This window comes from Anolis sagrei, chromosome 2 (assembly GCF_037176765.1).
Source record: "Anolis sagrei isolate rAnoSag1 chromosome 2, rAnoSag1.mat, whole genome shotgun sequence".
In the NCBI taxonomy this organism is placed as follows: Eukaryota; Metazoa; Chordata; class Lepidosauria; order Squamata; family Dactyloidae; genus Anolis; species Anolis sagrei.
Genome location: NC_090022.1, coordinates 77,421,995 through 77,442,493, shown reverse-complemented (window position 1 = coordinate 77,442,493; position 20,499 = coordinate 77,421,995). Strand labels below are relative to the sequence as shown.

Genomic DNA, 20,499 nt, shown 5'->3' with positions numbered 1-20,499 from the left:
TTATTTACTGTGATGATTTTAGAGTTTTTAAATACTGGTAGCCAGATTCTGTTCATTTTCATGGTTTTCTCCTTTCTGCTGAAATTGTCTACATGCTTGTGGATTTCAATAGCTTCTTTGTGTAGTCTAACATAGTAGTTGTTAGAATGGTCCTTTATCAAATACCCAACTAATTCAACAATTGAATAACTTGTTAGACACTGTTAAAGGCAAATAGGGCAGGGCAGAGATAGCTAGCCTTCCTGTTTGTCCTTAACAGCTGGCAATCAGAACTATATGACTCTAAAAAGGGAGGATGTTTCCAAGGCTTCTTGACTTAGTTCCATTGAGAAATCTATCTGTAACTGTATCTAAATAATAGTTGAAAATGTTAGAAAAAAAATCAGAAGAAAGAGAATACTGCTTTCATGGAGGCTCCAGGTTTCTTGGTTGACGAGACACTTCCACCAACCTGAACATTTACTCCCAAAGAGCTTAAGCTTAAGAAGGGTCAATGGTTAAGTTAGTGCATAGTTTAGCAGGTCATGTTGAGAAATTTGCCCAAGGCTACTCTATCAGGTTCCTGGCAAGCTGGGAGATTTGACCTATCTCCCTAATTCAGGCCCAGTACAATACCCATCCCATCCTACAAATACAAGACAGAGACATAGCAGATCCTTTCAATATGTATGAAGGGCCATTCTATGTCTTCTTAGTTTGTGTATGAAAAATGTGCTGAATCAAAAAAAGTAGCCTCCAGTTCTATGGCAGGGATTTAGAATGAAAGAAAAACTCAGCTGAGCTCTTTCTTGGCTTTTTGTGGAAGAAAGCTAAGCACTATTATCTACATGTTATTAATCTCACCCATTTCCTATCTCCAGCAGAGTTTCCGAGTCACAGCCAATGCCTCTCTATGAAATGCAGGGACTCTGTCTTAAGCTATTTATATTTGTAAAGGCCCGAGGCTGACAACTGCCATTTTCAAACCGGAAGTCTTCTACCTAGTGTCAGTCTACCCAAAGGGTTTCTAAACATTTAAAGCAAAGAAGATTTGCCAGAAGCATTCAATGTCTGTTTAAACATTAAACTAGCTAAATGGGACCTATGGAATAATCTAAAATAAGAAGTTTGATTGGGGTGAAACTAGGAGACATAATCTCTTATACACACTTTTTGTCCTTACTAACTGTGCAGTTCCAAGGAAACCATCACTAGAGGTAGCTTGACTGACGGCTTAGGCAGGCCTCATGTTTTGTTCCATGAGTAGTCTCCATTATGTAGGCCTGTTGCTTAGCAGCTTCATTATAGAATCTACATTGTCAAGTATGAACCCAATTCTATGTGAGGAATTTCATTGACTGATTGAAAACTGTTTGTATGTGTGGGTGGGTGGGTGTATGATTGGTTGTTTTTGAAAAGGACCAATCTCTAATGTGCCAAATTCCCCGCTGACAGCTGATCAGTACCAAATTGCATGAACCAACAAGAATTCTGCATGCAAAAACCTACACAAAATAATTTTCTGCAGAGATTTGAGCCCAAGGGGGGAAGAATCCGCCTGAGACTTCTGCAATTGCTCAGCTACACTGCAGCTACTATTACAACCACAATAACAACAAATCTTCCTGGGCATTTCACATCTTGGCACTGCTACATCTCATTAAGTGCTATGATGCTGTGGTGTGTCATGAAGACAGATCAAGCACAAAATGAACCATGCCAAAGATGAAGATCTTGTGATCAAATCAGTGTTACCCTAATAAGATGACACATGCAAAGATGTGAAGTGCTCGCTTGCTCGCTCGCTTTCTTTGTGCTCCTTCCCATTTCCACTTTATACGGCGTTGCCAGTCGCATCTTTTCCAAATACCAGGTGTCCAAATAAACTGCTTACGCTCCCACAGTAAATAACTCATTGTAAATGTAAATGCAGCAATGTGTAGCAACACTTGTCAACCGCCTCCTCCCGAATGGCTTTTGACAAGCCCTGAGAGAAGCCTTAACCGCATGACTGACTGCCCACCCAGCAAAGGGAAAAGCAGCACCATCCCATAATGTTTGCAGGAAGAGATGCCCTGAGCAACCGAGGCTTTGTCTACTCAAACAGGGATCCTCACACCCATGGGGCAGCAGCAGAGGCACCACTAATGTGGACAACATTTTTTGAACAGGAAATTAGGCTGGCTGGTGCATGGCTTACCTCCCAGTTACCACTGAGCCATCCAAGATGAAGTACTTTTCTTCTTTGTGTTAAGAACAGGGGGTCAAGACCTGTTACATCACTCCAGTCTTTTTGCTCATCCAAATTACAACCAGAGCTTGCAAATGATACCTTTCTTGGATTATAACTCACAGAATACTTTAGCCAGTATAACCATAAGTTGTACTTGCTGGCTGATGCTTGGAGCTGTAGTCTCAAAAAGTAACTTCTCAAAGCATGGAAATAGCTAGTGATGTATTACCACGTCTAGAGGATCTATCTTTTTCTATTTGTCTGGGTAGTTGTTTGAAGACAAATGTCCCTCTCCCAAACCATGGGTAAAAATATAACAGACCATCTTATTGTCAAAGGCTTCCATGGCTGGAATCACTGGGTTGTTGTAGGTATTTCAGGCTATATGGCCATGTTCTAGAAGCATTCTCTCCTGACATTTTGCCTGCATCTATGGCAGGCATCCTCAGAGGTTGTGAGGTCTGACTTCACAACCTCTGAAGATGCCTGCCATAGATGCAGACGAAACATCAGGAGATAATGCTTCTAGAACATGGCCACATAGCCCGAAAAACCTACAACAACCCAGACCATCTTATTGTTTGTGTCAGAAAACCCTTCCTTTTATGCAACCATCATGAAAACATTGCATCATTGTCATACTCCCTGAAATATGTCCTCGAGAAGAAACCAGGTTTATTAAAATAGCTGTGACAATGCAAAGCCACTTTTACATGTAACAGTTGCCTTATTGCAGAAAAATAACTCGTACAGCCAGAAGAATCTAAAAATGGCTTTTTACATATGGCTGTTCTTGTCAAGCCTTCTTCAGTTCAGCTGTATTCATATACCCTGTCAAAACCGTATTGGAAATGCCTTTGACACTGCTCTCCCCCTTAAACTGCAACTTAAATAGGTCTCTTTCCCAGAAACAGCAGCTGAAGTCAGATGTCACTGTTGTGACAGTTGTATGGTGACTGCTGAACAAGTATGGTGATATAGGAAGGAAAAGTAGACAACAACATTCTTTGGGTGATGAGGAGGCAATCACAGGAAGTATTTCTTGTCTGTGATTGGTAAAGCAAGACTCTGGATACCTGAATAGCTCATAGAAATACTGTGGCAATTTCAAAACAGTTGCATTCAGAACAGTGACAGGATATTATGAGACTCTGTCTATGCCCTTCTTGAGCAAGTGCACATGCTACCTCCTCCCTCAAAGGTTGGAAAAGAACCAACAACTGAAGTTTAAGCACACTGTGAAGTCAGTTTTGCCAACATGTTTGTAAGTCCTTTGTTCAGTCAGAGTTGTGTGCTTTGGGGACAAGCAGCTAAGTCCCTCTCCTAAGCAGGGCCGAATGGGGTCCTTCAGCTCACACCACCTCCCATGTAGCACACACTGATAGGTGTTGTGTGCAAGATGACAAATGTGAGAAAAGAACACCAATCCTTTCAACTAACAAAGGTGCCAAGTCCACGGTCGCTGAGATGGTGCAACAGAAATTACTGGGAAGAACTGTTGACAAAAGGAGGGGGGACAAAGAGGAGACCCATTGATAGCACACACATATACACACATGTATTCCTGCACAAATACTTCCTACCAGGCTATATTGTTTGCAACGCAGCTCATTTTGGAAGACAGGCAGGAAACGAGACTCTGCATTCCAGACGCTCCACTGGCTGTTATCCCTTAGGGATTTGCTTACCTGCAGAGAGACATCTTTGCTGGATGAATGGATTTCTCTGCTCTCGGGCTCGATAGCTTGCGATGGACTCGGCTGGGTCTCTGCAATAGAAGTCTTCCATGTTAGCAGCAGCCCAGCCCCTCCCGATTCTCCAAGCCCCCCTCCAACCCCGCAGCACATTCCACACTAGCTGATAAAACTTATCCCATTTGCTTTACAGTGTCTTCACAGTTTCTAAACATTTTTTAGACTTGTCACAAATGTTAGCAGACAATGTGCAACAACGTAGCTGGGGTAGAAGTTTAAAGCTATAGCATAGGAATCTGTGGATAAATCCACTGGTGCTCTTCAGCTTAATGGGGAACACAAATCAATAGGATGTGTAGGCTGCATCTCAGGTCAGGTTTTTGCTGGTGAACAGCACATCACAAGAGCCAGCCCTCCCTCTCAGGAGAAAGGTCACACACCTATTGTTTTGCTCTACAGCTTGCCTTTTCTTTGTACCCTGAGAACGCCACCCCTCAGTTATTATCAACAATAAAAACCTCATCCAGCCTCCTGCAGAGAACCTCACAATTAAACCTGTTCCTGAATGAGATGTGACAACGACAAAAAAGAGCTTGCTTTAGAAAAATACATTTCAAAATCAGATTGGGTTTGGAAGAGAACAATTTAACCTTGAACAATTTTCTTGCTTACTGAATGTAAGAATGTTCCTTTCACCCTAGCATGATTTTGAAAATGTATGCCTAAGGCAGATGGATTTATAAGCACTGCTGTATAACTGATTTGCTTTGAACTAAGGAAAAAAACATGCATTGTTCAGGACTACCATCAAAGAGCCAGCGGGTGGGGACCACTGATTTCTTGCTAGGTAGCCCTCCTGTCACAGCTGGGGTTGGTGCCCTGATCTGTCCTAACAGTTAGCAGTGCACTGAAGCTTCATTAAACACCTTGTTACAGAAGGAAGGGAAGAAAGCTCATCTGCTCAACCAGAGAGAAAAAAGGTTTCATTCAGTTTCTGAAGTACAAGTTCAAGTGTCCTTGTCCCTAAGAAATAATAGTTGCCATAAAATATTTACCTAAGTGGTACTAGGACAAAACAAAGCAGCTTGGCAGGTGATGCTCACTCTTGTGCTCAGTCAGGTATCAAAATAGAAAAGAAAACAGAAAGCAGGCCAGCAGTACCAGCATGATGGCACCATCCTTTTATGGAGCTTCATAGGAAGCTCCAAAAAAGTTGGGGGAGGGAGCTACTGTTTCTCAGAGAAGCCATCGGGGCTGCTGCCAAGTGAAAAGGGTATGAAGGGAGTTGATTGGACTGTTTTCTTTGAGCAGAGGCAAGAAATGCAAAAACAAGACTGCAAGGGAGCACATGTGACTTTTGGTTTTCTTAAGTCTTTTCCTAAGCACTGACTTCACCCACTTCAGATACATGAGACTGCAATATTTAAAAACCCATGGAACTTGATTGCCTGAGAGGATGTGACCTTCCTGACTCAGGACTGGGAGTGAATTGTAAACGGTGTCCATACCAGGGCAAACGGTGATCTCTTCCTCAGCACGATTCTCTGTGGAAATGTCTGGACTTCTCTTACTGTCCAGGGGGGTCAAGGCAGAAATGCTATCAAAACACAAACAACATAATAAACCAGTGTCACAACATGCAAGCTTGTGAAAATCAGATGCAGTCCTGGGAGATCCAGCTCTCCAACAAGGGGAGGCAAAGAAGCTAGAAAGGGAAGGCGCAGGCTTGAAAGAATTCTCCCAAACAATGAGACGACGGAGAAACCCTTCTTCTCTAGACACTTACTTTCTAAAAGCAAAAGAAAGGGTCACTGTGTCATACAAGAGAAACTGGAATTTCTACTCAGACCTGCAAAAGCTTCTTTGATGCTTTCTGTTCTTGGGCACAAGAGTACAGTAGGTAGCAGAATAATCCTATCCCTGGTGAGGAACTCCTTGGAGCAGGAAGGGGCGGAGATCTGTCTGACACCACACTCTTCTTTCTTCTATCCTTACTGTTAATTTCCCCCCTGTTTCATCACTGCACACAGCTCTCTGAAGCAGTAGGAATTTGACACAACTCAAACCTTCCCTACAGCAAAGTCCTTCCAACACAAACAGAGCATGTCTTTCGAGTAGCATTTATCTGTACCTGGCTCCTCTCATTCCGACCTTCCAGTGCCACCATTTTCTCTGCATAGAATAACCTTCCACATCACAGGAAAATACCAGTTGTTCCATGTGACATTGTCAACCTGACACCCTCAAGAGTTCAGTGTGGTTCTTCGATTGGATTGATCAAGTATGCAAGCACAAACTTGAAAAGCACAAATCCCAGTACTGACAAAAGGCAAGATTTATTAAAATCAGATGTGATCCTCAGAGAGCCAGGAACAGCCACCATAGATTTATGATAAATAAGAAAATCCTGATGGGAAACCACAAGTGACTTCTCTCATTCTCTCTCTAAATAAACCATCTCAAAGCATTTGTTACGAGCCCAAGCTGAGCACAGCTTACTCTGTGTAAACCATCAAGACTCGCTTCAAAAGGCTTCATGCTAAACAATTTGCTGTGACATTTATAAAATGGGCTAATCAATTTGAAGTCAGCCCGCATTGCTTGCTACACCAACTATCTCTTAGTAACAAAGCATATAATCATTTATTAAAACCTCCGTCTAATGTACTTTCCACAACACAGGAAGCAACAAAACTGAGTGGCCCACAGGGTTGAAGAAGACCTCTTTGGTGAAAGCTGCTTCCAAAATTATTCCAGCAGCATAAGAACTGAATAGCATCTAAAACCCACTGACCAGGATGTGTGCACAAGGCTCTACTGGGCAAGCTGCCAGTTGCCAGATGGCCATACTTAATGTGCACAAAAATGTGAATACGGTAGTGACTGTCATCTTAAAGCAGATGTGCTGTCTGATGAAGTTAGATGTCACAGCATGTAATGGTCAATCTTGATCCTAGCAGCCTGACGAGGGCAGCCACTAGCTGCATCGGATGTTCCCAGGGCCATCGTTTGGCAAGTGAACTATACGCCATCAACCCTGTTTGGGGCTTGAAAAATGTAAACAGCATCTAATTCAGTCAGAAGGGTTATACACATACTGTCACCCAGACTCTGAGGAGAAAATGGAAGAGGCATTAAGTGCAGAAGCCTTGCTCTGTTTTCACGTGCCTTTGATTGGAGATAAAGAATCTTTTCTATCGAGCATCAGCTAATGCAGGACTAGAGAAAGTGCTGCCCACAGACTATATGTCAGTGGTTCTCAACCTGTGGGTCCCCAGGTGTTTTGGCCTACAACTCCCAGAAATCCCAGGCAGTTTACCAGCTGTTAGGATTTCTGGGAGTTGAAGGCCAAAACATCTGGAGACCCAAAGGTTGAGAACCACTGTTATATGTGGTGCCAAATCTTTCATTTTGTAGCTCCAAAGTCTGCCCAACATTCCCATTTGGGAGACAAAAACTCTCTCTTTAAAGGGTTAAAATTAAAATGGACCTGGAATAATATTGACCACTGAAATAAATTCCCCAAATTTTCCTTTGAAATAAGGAAACGGGCTGAAAACAGATCAAAAACATCAGAGAGCTACAAGCCTGGAAATGACTTCTAGTTACCCCTGAGTTGGATTTACAGACCATTTGGAGTCAAAACCAAAGGACGACAACCTATTAGAGTGGTGAAAATTGAACCTTGCTGCAGTTGCCTGGACAACTCACTACTTGCAATATTATAACTTGATGAGGAAGCAAGGCCATTATTTTCATCTCTCTTTTCCACTCGGTCACAGAACCTCCTGACAGACTGCAATCGCAAGAAAAGGGATTCACACTTGAATCTCTCAACTCAGCTTATACTCACAATGGTGAAAGTGATGTCCTAGTTATTATATTACATACTCTTCAGTACGGTTTACCTTACTGAAGAATAGGAACACCCATCACATCAGCCTGCTTGCTCCCTCAATGAGCATTCAAACAAAATACTGTTAGATCAATGAGAAAGGAAGCCACCAGACAGAGAAAAACAGTTACTTCACAACATGAGCATTTTAATTATAAAACCTGGGAAGGCTAACTTGAGGATAAAATAACTTTTTAGAGCTAGACTTGTGGGTAAGCAGCAGTTATAGAAACTTTCCTGGAAAATTACTTCATGATTTACCCCCATATGTCCTACCCCCTGCTGTTTCCTTCATTTCCTGATTTCCACTGCTAGCCATTCAACCCTGTGGCCCCTGCTTTGGGAAACTTTAAGGAGCCAGTCCTCCCAGGCAGTATCGGACAAACAGTCATAGTACTGGGCCTTGCCAAAGAAGGCTACAAGCACCCAAATGTGGGGAGGCAACAGCAGCAGTCCCAATCCTGTTATTTAAACATCTCAAACAAACAGGATTTGGAGCTTCCCAACTAAGCGTTGGATTTCCTGGAACACTGTTCGCAATCTCAAGGAGAGAAATGTGGTGTTGCTATTTGGATGTGTTTTCTTGGTTTTCTCTTCTGTTCTTGCCTCTTCAAAGAAACACACACACTTAAACACTACTACACCATACTGGACACCCATTGGGATTCTGTAGGTTTACCGCTGTTACTCGTCTTTCCACAGTTTTCAGTTGATGGTGGCACTATGGGTTAAATCCTTGTGCCGGCAGGACGGGAGATAAATGGGGAGAGTGCGGATGAGCTCCTTCTGTCAGCTCTGGCTCCCCATGCAGGGACATGAGAGAAGCCTCCCACAAGGATGGTAAAACATCAAAACATTCAGGCATCCCCTTGTGCAACATCCTTGCAACCCGCAATTCTCTCACACCAGAAGCAACTTGCAGTTTCTCAAGTCGCTTCTGACATGAAAAAAAAGTTGATGGTTTTGTGATATAAGCTGTCAGCTTTTTAGGCCAAGGACAGTAGCAAACTACTTTGCACTTTACATTATAAAGACTGAGCTATATTCCTTTACTAGGAAATAATGAAAGAATGATGTATTACCATAATCTCAAAAGAGAAGATCGAATGGAGGTCCAGAGTCACACACCACAGTTTGATCAATGAGTAAACAAGAATATTCTCCCCATTACCACACTTCAACATAAAGTAAGTATAATTTGTAGTAGACAATAGACCTATGTATAGACAAGAACAACTATGCTATAGCTTCCAAAGGAAGCAGGTGAGGCCACTATGACCAAGCTTTGCTTTGATATGTGCCTACCTACCTCTGTGTTATCTGCATGGGCTCTCTCTCTTCAAGCACATCTTCTGCAAACAACACTTGGGAGGCCTAAGCAGAGAGAAAATAGTAATAAATACGCATTATCACTATAACTGGTGCACTTATGCAGTTATCATATAAATTATTCCACAGAAATGGCGAATCTGGGGGATCAAAAATATTTTTAAGGAGTCTCTATGCCTAAAAATCTAAGCTGTCTTGGATAGAAAACAACAATTTCCACAGTATACCACTGAACAAGGATAGAGCAAAGCAAACCAAAATGCACTGTCTTGTAAATCCTCAGACCTCAAGAGCAAGAAAAAAAATTAAGGGTACAAGCAAATGAGTAGAGCCACGTCCTGAAAAAGAGACAGATACAACATGTCCTCCCTCCTCTCCACTTTCACTCCCTCACACACAGAGCTTTACAAGACAGTTTGTATGAAGATAATTTCCATCAAGTTATTCTGTTCCTGAAGCCATCTTCCCTGCCCCGATGGATAATTCCTCACTGTTTTTGTCCACCTGTTCAGTACAAAGTGTACCTCACTGCAATTCTGATGCCTCAAAGGAAATGATGAAAAACACCTCAACAGGGCAAGACTGAAACCTGGGGCAGGAGAAATAAATGCCTCTGCTGCCAGCACAATTGCCCCACCATAACCAACACTGTAACCAATTATCCATAAATGCAGTTCTGATAATTATGGTAGTTGTTCAGCAACGAGAACACCATGCAAGTTCAAATCCATAAAGAGAGCCAAGCTAAGAAATAAGCAATCGTATTTAGTCACAAGGAACACAATATTATTTGCTCCTTGTGAAAATCTGGCAAACTGCAGGTCAGAACAAAAAATGACCGTGAGCTGTGGGGCTCTGCTTCCTGTAACTCAAGTTGCATACCTCAGTTACAGGAAGAGTACTTTACCATAATATGGATAGAGAAATTCACAGAGAGTACTTTACCATAATATGGATAGAGAAATTTATATGTGCAGAATATTCTCCTGCATTTACAAGGTATAAGAATGAAGACAAACGAAACATATAAGATGCTATTTTCAGTAAAAGGTAAAGGTAAAAGTTTCCCCTGAGATTAAGTCTAGTCGTGTCCAACTGGGGATTGATGCTCATCTCCATTTCTAAGTCAAAGAGTCCGTAGACACCACCAAGGTCATGTGGCCAGGATGACTGCATGGACCACTGTTACCTTCCTGCAGAAGCAGTACCTATTGATCTACTCACATGTGTATGTTTTCGAACTGCTAGGTTGGCAGAAGCTGGGCTAACAGCAGGAGCACATCCTGCTCCCTGGATTCAAACCACCAACCTTTCGGTCAGCAAGTTCAGCGGCTCAGCGGTTTAACCCACTGTGCCACCAGGAAGTTGTTTTCAGTAGATCACATTTCCTAGAACAATTCATTTCAGTCCAATTCTGAACAATGAATCATGACAAATGTTCACCTAAACAGACAACAGGGGCATGCATTCCCTTTTTGAAGAACAGTGAGGAGGGTTTGCAGGGTCGCACATGAACTGTGATCATTTCAGATGCATTCCTCTGAAACACAACCGAACAAGGAATCATAAAGGAAAACCTGAAGGAAGGACAGGTTGCTTATCTGTAACTGTATTTCTTCGAGTGGTTATCTGTGAATTCACATAACATTGTGGATTATGAACAGTGCTGTGCTTCTATACAGATTACCCAATTGTGTAATTCACAGAGACCACAAAGAAGAAACTGTAGTTACTGCCTTTATTAACAGCTTTGCAATTCAGCAGACACAGGGGGCCTAGTCAAGCGGGCTTGGCAGCAACTCAAACCATCAGGAAAAGCATAACACAAATTTCACAACCCAAATGAAGACCAATGCAACCATATATGCTACACAATCAACAAGTGGCTCAGGAAGGCAAGCTGCTGAGTGTGTGTGGTGGGGGGTGGAATAGGAAAGAAGTTGCTTGGCCTGAATAACTATGGAGGCACTTTGGCACCTTAAATACTTTAGGGCTTCTACCACTGTCAATACAAAGGGTGCTTGGAACAATGACAGAAAATTCTGCTAGGTAATTTTGGCAAAGGAAAATGGAGTGCTCAAATGAGTCTTACAACATGGGCAAGTGGCCTTTGAATTACCTCCCATCAGCTTCATATTCTATTACAGGTGGAAGAAAAAAAAGGGGTGTTAAAAATCACCTGCCGCAAAGCATATTATCAGATTCAGCTGAAGCTCTACCTTTACAGTGTTTTAGTGCATGTTTATTACTTGGAATGTGAGCTTTTTACATTTTAATTGTATTTTCAGGCTGCCCCAATAACTCCATTTGTTTCCCATGGCCCTAGAGCCATTTTAAATGTCACGTCTATTACTTCCCATTTTTGCTGGAAGACTGCTTGAGACTTGTGCAGTAGAAGCTCACATTTCTCAAGGAAGAAGGAAAAGGGGATGCACTGAATCTGTCTCGTTAAGATGCTCCTTCTTCCCGGAATTCATTAGGGATTAACATTAAATCCTAGCAGGGGCCATAGCAAGTGTTTTCTCTCAGCTGCTGGTGCTATCAGGTCCCTTGGGGTTTCCGAGATTTTCATCAGCATTTCACCTGCCACAAAATCTTCCAGGTTAAATAAGGCTTGCATTTCTGACAACGGAGGCAAGCAGACAAAAACAGCTTTGACACAAATCAGGCCGGGTCATCTCTGCTTATTATAAATGAGCTAACTCCCGCCCCCACAAAAAAATTCAGGGCACCAGTCCAACACTTTCTCCTTCACAGGTCACCTTTAAGGTGTGTTTAAATATAGCCCTCCTTGTTTCAAAATGTTGAGACCTAAAGCATAGGCTGCACTGCACTTTCCCTTCTCAAAGAAAATGCAGACATGACAGTTTTTCCTCCGAGTGTTCAATATTACAAGACAGAATATAAATATCACAAAACAAGTTAAGTATCTTTCCATCACTAGGGTAAACAATCAAATACACTTGAAAATAGTAACAACAAGGTTGAACTTCAGTCAGAAAGAAGATAAAGTTATACAATGATCTAGCAGTGAAGTCATTATGAAAAATGAGGGTTGGAAAAGGCTGACACAAACCTAAAATACAGCAGCAATAAATACTTCATCTGACTAGCAATCTGTTTAAAGCAGCAGCTATGACCGAGAGCTTAGCAGGCTCTCAAAATGAGACACACAGCGGCACCTAGTGGCCACCTGGCTGGTGATAACATGTTAGATTCCAAAAACATTTAAAGCAAGAGCAATATATTTATTTTTGCCCTGTCTGCATATGCCACAATGTGCAGGATAAAAGCCTCCCTGTCACATCATATCATCTGTCCAGCAAGAAAATTAAGATTTACATATGAAAACCAGCCACTGCTTCCTAGATCTAGAGGAGGCCTGGGCAAACTTTGGCCCTCCAGGTGTTTTGGACTTCAACTCCCACCATTCCTAACAGCCTCAGGCCCCTTTCTTTTCCCCCTCAGCCGCTTAAGGAAGGGGCCTAAGGCTGTTAGGAATGGTGGGAGTTCAAAACACCTGGAGGGCCAAAGTTTGTCCAGTCCTGCTCTAGAGAATGGACAGAAATTTCCTTTTTGGATTACAGCCTCCAGAATTCCACAAACTTGCTGGTGATTTTGGAAGTGACAGCTTAAAAATGAAACTCTTCGAAGCTCTAGTAGAACTTCTCAACAATTAAATGTCACTATTCCTGCTTTTCTCCAATGCATTCTGTTTTAGTTACCTTATTTAGCAAAGCAGGGATAAATGAGACTTGTTGCTATTATTAGATATCTAGGAAACAGATATCTACTGCAAATTAGACAGATATCTATCTCTCATTTGCCTTCTGTGCCAAATCCACAACGTAAAACTTCTCACTCCCATCTTTATTTAGACAAGAAGAACAGAGCAAATTTACCTGTGAAGAGCCACTTGTTGGCTGATCATCACTGTCAGAATTTCTTGCCTGCCTCACGTTCTCCTCTGTTTTTTTGTTAATCTCTCCATTTGTTGACGATCGAAGCCAGACGGCACGCTCTGGCTCCTTTCTCTCATCAGCATCACCGCCTTCCTGCTCATCTGTACTTTCCCTTCTCCTAAAAAGCTCCTCCTCCTTTCCATGTTCACTTTGCCTCAAGGAACATGAGTTGGGAACCACAGGCTCTCCAAAGGCCTTCTTCTGCAGGAGCTGCCTCTGAGCCTGCTTCAGGCTTTTCTGGTAAACTTCAAGCTGGCACAGAATAACTTGGGTGTATTTGTTGGGATCGATGCCTTTCGGGCAGAAGGGAACACCCCAGTAATAGTGCACCGTGTCTTTTTCTTCTTTTGGCGATTCCTTATCAGTCATATGAAGTGAATAAACTGGTGTGTTTTTAGACTCAAGCTCACTAGAAAGAAATGTCTTCTTGCTGGGCCCAAACTGATATTCAAGGTGAGAGTCCTGATGGTTAAGGTGGTCTAGGATGCTGGGCTCCTGAGGCACTTTCTCCACGGCTTGTGAGCAACCAGCAAGGGGGTCTCTTTCTGAGCAAGTCTGGAATGGCTCATTTGTTGGCTTTGACAGGTTGTTGCACCTTCCTGAAAACAGTCTTTGAGGCACCAGGGGCCAAACGCCCGATGGCTTTTGGGGAAAAGTGGGGCTCAAGGTAAGAGGCATGTCATCTCCTTGAGTAAGTAGTGTGTCACTGGAACTGCTCCCTGCTGGTGAGGAAGAGTTTTCATTTGACCTTGCAAAAGGCTGGCTCTTCCCTGGAGATACAATTATACTAGACACTTGCGAGCTTTCCACGATCTCCTGGCTTAACCTCGTTAGTACTACAAAGGGCCTCTTGGCGACATCTGCCTGTCCGTTTTCATCATCTGGGTTGCTGGGTGAGAGAGAACTGCACCCGGAGCAAAGAGAGTGGGTGCAAGGCGGCATAGCTGCAAGGGGCTCAGTATCCTCCTGCTCAGCTGGGTGGCTTTGTGCTGGAGACCCTGGCGCTGGGGAAAGGAAAGGCACAGCAGCTGCAGCAGAAGACTCAGGAAGCTGGCAGCTCTAGAAGGGAGAAAACACACACAGACACAAGATAAGTGATTTGCCTTACAGTATGTACAGTCCTAATCAGGAAGTCAAGCTGACTGCTATTCTGCACAGAAAGAGATATAAATGGACATTTCCACACTAATCTACAAAATAATAATTAAAGGTGAAGTTATCTATTAGCTATGAATGAGTCTATTAGCATGGTGACAATTAGCAAATGTACTGTGAGCCTACCTTGTCAGATATATTTATGCTGTACATAAGAATGACTTGAATTCCAGCAGGAATGTCATGTTGGGTTACATTGTACGTTAAATACAAAGCTTAGAAGAAAAAAATTTATTACATGTCCCACAATCTCTGTGGACAGCTAGCCATGCTATCAGGGGAATTCTGGAAACTGAAGTCCAAAAACCTTCTCCAAGCTCTGGTTAGCTCCATAGCATTACTCTCTTACTCCCCTCCCACCCACTTAAAAAAAAAAAAGATACAAATAGGAATGTATGCACATTGTGTAGAGAAAGAGAAAGGTCTTCCCACCATATAATCTACTTACTTTTTGAAACCCACCCAAGTACAGGACATATTTTTAAAAGGCTTTTCTTTTCTTTTCTTTTTTCTTTTAGTCCCTTTGTAAGGAACAGCACGAGATAACTGATTAATTGCAGGGAAAAATTACATCCTTCCTTCCAGTGCAAAGCCATCCTAATGCAAATCAAGGCTTATGTATTTATTTCAAATATAAGTAGGGTGATACAGTGCTTGCTATGTGGTTAACACATGAAGTGGGATCTTGAGGTAAACTACCCCCCCCCCCCATTCCCCTTTTGAACAACAGAGTGGGGCAAAAAGCGTGGACTAGCATTTCTAAACAATCCAAATATGTTCGTTCACTTACACTTAGGCTCTCTGCAATGGCTTTTCTCAGAAGCTCTTCCTCCTCCTCCTCTTGGGAGTTCAATTGCATGGCTTCTTGCTCACTCATTTTTAGAGCCAGAGCAAACTGCTCATCTTCTGTCATTTCTAAAAAGTGAAAGAGGAAAGGACATGAAACAGAGGACTTGTACTTCTTATAGCAAGAAGAAGAGATCTGGGGACTCACCTTCACAGGGGGAAAAAACTCTAAATTTGATCAAAGCTGTTACATCTCCGCTTACCTCGCTGTGGACCTTCAGTACTGGAACAGAATTGCTAAATGTAGAGTAATGCATTTTGTGAAATATCAAATCACTGAACCAAAGTCAGGGCATTTAGTTGAGGTTCCCATTGAAATCTCAACTTTGACTCTTCAGGTGAATTCATCACAATGAAACATTTTATCACATAATCACCCACCAGTGGCTCTGTTTTGTACTTCTACATGCAACACAGCATCAAAGACTACAAGAGGGGGAAAAGAGTAGTCTTTGAACACTGAACTGTGCATATTTTACACTACGATATAATGTGCTGAAAAGGTAGAATGAAGTTATTTCTGCTCAACAATGATTTTTAACCAAATAAAAAACAAAAACCCCTCAGAATGATTTGCTCCCATGAGAATGTCACATGAAACTGAAGCAGAAAAAGGTAATAGGGAAACATTTTCCTAGACTTATAGAAAAAGGTAGAAGCAGAGCTTGGAAAAGTTATTTTCTGGGGGCTCCAACTCCCACAAACTATGCAAAATGGTAAACATTTATTAGTTTTGGCCCAGCTCTTACAGTCATTTTGGATTCTGATCCTGTCCTCTGGGGTATTAGCTATCTCTTCCAATATAGTGACATCTGCAGATCTGATAAGCATGCCTTCTATACCACTGTCCAAGTCATAGCATAGCAAACTTTATTGATTAGTCCATTGACCGTATCAACATTAAAAACAAAAACAGAAACGTGCACAAATAGACAATAATCACTATCCTAAGACTCCCATAATAGTGAAGTAACATACATTCAAACTTGATTAAGTTAAAAGATAATTAAAAATATCATCATTAAAATGCCAAAGTAAAATTTCACACCACAAAAATTAAAAACGAAGGTTAAAACTGTCCAAGTCATTGATAAATATGTTGAACAGCACTGGGCCCTATGGCACCCCACTGGTCACTTCTCTCTATGATGAGTAGAAACTGTTGATAAGCACTCTTTGGGTTTGGTCAATTAACTAATTCCTAATCCACCTAAATGGACCTTATTGAAAAGCCTTACCGAAACCAAAATATGCTACAGCCACATCATTCCCTTCATCTACCAAACTTGTAATGGTATCAAAAGAAGAGATAAGGTTCATCTAACATGACTTGTTATTAAGAAGCCCATGTAGACTTTTTATGGTACCTTTTCTATATAAAGTTCTTCCCTAAATGATTTTCCTTTCCTATATAAAGTTCTTCCATAAATGATTTTCAAGGGCATCCTGAAAAGTGCAACTGATTTTAACAATCAAAACAGAAAACAGAAAAAAGCTGTTCTAGAAAAAAACACTGCCTATTCACTGAGATCTGACCCATTCCTTTTATTCAGCTAAAAATATCTAAGCCTGGAAAACAGAATGAAAAACCAACTCTGGCAACTCCCCCAACTTTCTGAGGATGTGAAGAATACATTCAAACACACTTCAGTCAAACCTCTGTGAGTTGTTTCTGAGCATCTCTTTCCAAGAAGCCCTCTCTCACATAACTCTCAAGCAAACAAGAGCACCCAAACTCAAAATGCTATATTCAGAAAAATGGAAAAGAAACTAACAATAGGAGATGTAAACAAGACCATCTGCCAGACGTAATGGAAGTTGGTCAGATCCCCTTCCTGCTCTCATAAGAAAAATGTGTACACCAAAAGGATCAGGATACTGCCTCAGCATCCTCTAAAGCAGGGCTTCTCAAAATTTTCCACTCATAACCTCTTTCTGCCTGAGAAATGCTTGCATGAACCAAGGATATAGGCATATAAAAAAGATATAAAAACATTTAGTGAAAATAAATCAGGCTTGCTAAACAGGTTGATTTTTCTTTTTGTAGAGTACAGCTGAAGTATTTTCTACAGAGTCCACTATAAACACTGCACATTTGTGTAAATAGGTGGTGTACAGAAACATTTTATTGATGCCAAAAAATTTTGTGACCCTAACATTGAGCCATTAAACCCACAGTTCAAGAAGCAGCGTTTCGAATAACCTCCAAGCAGATTACTATACTGAACCACAGTCACATGACATAACGGAGTTTTAATTCTGTATGCTCAGTATGAAGGCTGTTAACTAGCTCTGATTCTTCTGTAATACTGACATGGATCCCAAGTAAGAATATACAGGCATTCCTGTTCTGTGGCAAGCAATGCCAAGATAGAGCCTTTGGCAAAGACCAAGTTCTACAGAAAGATCCAAAGGTAGTCCAAGATCTGGGCACACAGGATTCAAAGTGAGGTAGACGGGAACCAGGCAAGGCTATGAGGTAGAAATTTGTGGTCTTGTATACACATTGATGTTTAGATAGCCTAACTATCCACTAACTAAACTGAAGTTTGTTTTATACAGTTGCATAAAATTTATCTAGTCAAGGAAGCCACAGCCCCGAGTTTGCTGAACCTGTGAATGAATGGCTGTTGAGGACACAGTATCCTAGAAATCTCAAATTCACAACCTATAACAAATTCTGTTATAGGTTGAAGACAATTTGTCAGCAATTATCAGCAACATACAAAGGACCTGGTAGAGGTCAAGTATTTGCTGAACATTTTACATTGGAATTGGAATGACTGGGATCCAGTTTAAGGAACAAGTGGCTGAAAAAATGATTTTAAGCATATAACCAGATTGGATCTTAGAAGTAATTTATCATAGATAGGTCTAGATCCTATTGTTACTCCTGATTAGGGAAAACAACTGAATCAATGGGATTTACTTATGTTTTGGTTCACCTTTCAAAAATTTATTGAGGAAGTCTTCTTTAGTTGGAATTAACTAACTGGATCCATGCCATAATGAGTAACTTATAATCAATTATTTCCTTTTTTGTAGTACTTTGATATACAGTAAAACATAACAGAGCTGCATTACATTACACTACAAGAGGCAACATGTGTGATGTCAACAGTACTTGTTACTTTTAAACTTACATAATTTCATGCCTTCGCCACACAGCCACACAGCTTTGTTTTGTACAACAAAGCTGTGGCTTATAGCATTGTATGTTGTTGTTCTTGTCACTACACAGTACTTAACTTGAGGTTAAGGTTTTTAGAATTTCAGAATCTCTGAACACTGGCTTTGGTGGCTGGGAATTCTGAAAACTGAAATCCTATGTATTCAGAGGTTCAAAGGCTCCAAACCACTTCAAACCACTTAAATATATTTGGGGGGGGGGAGGGTTAAATCACAGTGGACAGAGCTACTATTTTAAAGTGCAACCACGACAGTAACAGTTTGTGGTCCCCAACACTAACTGTAACCAATTGCTTCCTAAAAACCAACTTTCTCAACAATGCATCAAAAATGCAGGCACGCATGGAAGCAAGATAGCAATGATCATAGTAAAGTATCCAATGCTTCTGAAGAACATACATGCTTACAGAAATACTAAGAACTACTATAAAGTACAATGCAAATAAAATTCCACATAAAAGGTAATATGCAGTATCATATGGCCATTTGGTCATTTCTTTGGTACTGAAAACTATGGACAAAAACGCTTCTGGTATGTCAAGAGAGAAAAATAAGTGAGGTTTAATCTGCTTTTCAAATTCACAGGTGCAATGAAAAAGATTTATTTCTGCCCCTGTGAAATGCCCAGCTTGCACAACAGTGAAAGAAGCAAGCCATTTCCCCGAGAGTAGCAGGGCATCTGTTCTGTCAAACTCACGCTGCGTTTTCCTGGCTATCATGTATTATTCTGCTTAACATCTGATCATTTCTAAACACGGTCTTCAAACACTCACAATTTGTGTATGTTTGATGTTGATTACACTGGTCATAATTTATGATGATTAGAAATTCTGAGTATTGTGCTAGCCTCCTAGTGATGTGGGCAAACAGTCTATTTAAGAACTTGGAGGCACAAAAATAGAAGCTGGGTTTTGAAAAGGAAGAACTGTCAGCATGGTTGGGCAGGTAGTCAGCATAACCAGCACCCAGCAGAGAAAGAACCGTTTCCCTGTGCCTTTCGGGCAGGCGCTGCATGCATGCGCAGAACTGCGTGCTCACTCTGAATAGCTGCATTATCATGCCCAAGGTGTTCTGTTTGTTTGTTATACCCAGTACAATTCACTTGTAGCAAGGCTAAGCATCCTGTATACTCCTAGATCTACAGATGTAGTACTAAAGCAGTGATTAAAAATGCAGTGTGGAAATTTAACCTCACAGGGCTATCACAATCCTGTTCCTGCCAAAAATAAAACATGGAAGAGAGTTGTCAGAGCATCCTTAAAGATGTTGGAGCTGGAAAGAAATTAAAGTGGCTCAAAGCCTTTCTACATGCCACTGTGACAATTTACCAAGCAATTCATATTTCAGCTTGACATCAGAAAAATGACTCCGAAGCAAAGCCAAACTCTTACTGATAAAATATTCGATCCCTTGGAAAAACAAACACAGAAACATCAGATCTCTTCTACCTAGAAACAATGTAAAATTACAGGGCACAGTCATAAGAAAAGCTCTGACATTATTTAGGCAATATGTCTCAGAAAACATCTTAGAGAAAAAGGACTTCCTGAGGTTTGTCTGTTGCAATTTATCATACTAGGAATATCACACCACAGAGGTATTATTGCTCAAAGTTAGAAATGATTAAAAACTACAAAGCCAGAGTAGAACAATGCATGTTGAATACTAAAATACCAAAAATGTTTCTGCTTTAGAAACTCCCATTATATGTAGGTCATACTTTGTCTAGGAACTATTACACACACACACCAAAAACAATTCAGCTGCAATATTACTTCTGTAATTAACAATTTGTTAATTAAAAATTTGTGAAAGTTTTAAAAAGTGGATAGTAGTTATGTGGAAATTCGAAATAAGGAAGAGGCGGTTCCCCAGATATGGCACTGTCATCTGCCCTAGGTAACATAACAACAACAACAACTACAACAACTTTATTTTTGTACCCCGCCTCCATCTTCCCAAAGGGACTCGGGACGGCTTACATGGGGCCAAGCCCAGTCAACACAGTTAAAAATAACACATTAAAAGGCAACTAACAGTATAAAACAAAATAAAACGACAACATTATAACAATATATAAACAGGCATCAACCAACAGAATAATAACAAATTCAATTTATCATCATGGGTGGGTGGACTGGTGCAGCAATAATTCAAAGGATAGGCTAGTAAGAAAAGTGCATAGGTCATATGGCAGGAATAAGGATAAGAGCAATA

The 20,499-nt window shown here is 41.1% G+C and overlaps 1 protein-coding gene across 4 annotated transcripts in view; it reads right to left on the bottom strand.

The window, feature by feature from the left end:
- The window catches only part of UIMC1 (ubiquitin interaction motif containing 1), a 93,236-nt gene that overhangs the window by 28,589 nt on the left and 44,148 nt on the right, over nt 1–20,499 (bottom strand). For all 4 annotated transcript variants that reach the window (XR_009630787.2, XM_060765619.2, XM_060765620.2 and 1 more), the window contains exons 4-8: nt 15,038–15,162; nt 13,033–14,151; nt 9,111–9,175; nt 5,415–5,503; nt 3,901–3,980 (exon numbers count right to left, since the gene is read on the bottom strand). Coding sequence is in view for 3 of the 4 variants with exons in the window: in XM_060765619.2 (XP_060621602.2) it covers nt 3,901–3,980; nt 5,415–5,503; nt 9,111–9,175; nt 13,033–14,151; nt 15,038–15,162 (1,478 nt within the window). In the remaining variant the exon portion in view is untranslated. The remainder of the gene's footprint in view (nt 1–3,900; nt 3,981–5,414; nt 5,504–9,110; nt 9,176–13,032; nt 14,152–15,037; nt 15,163–20,499) is intronic.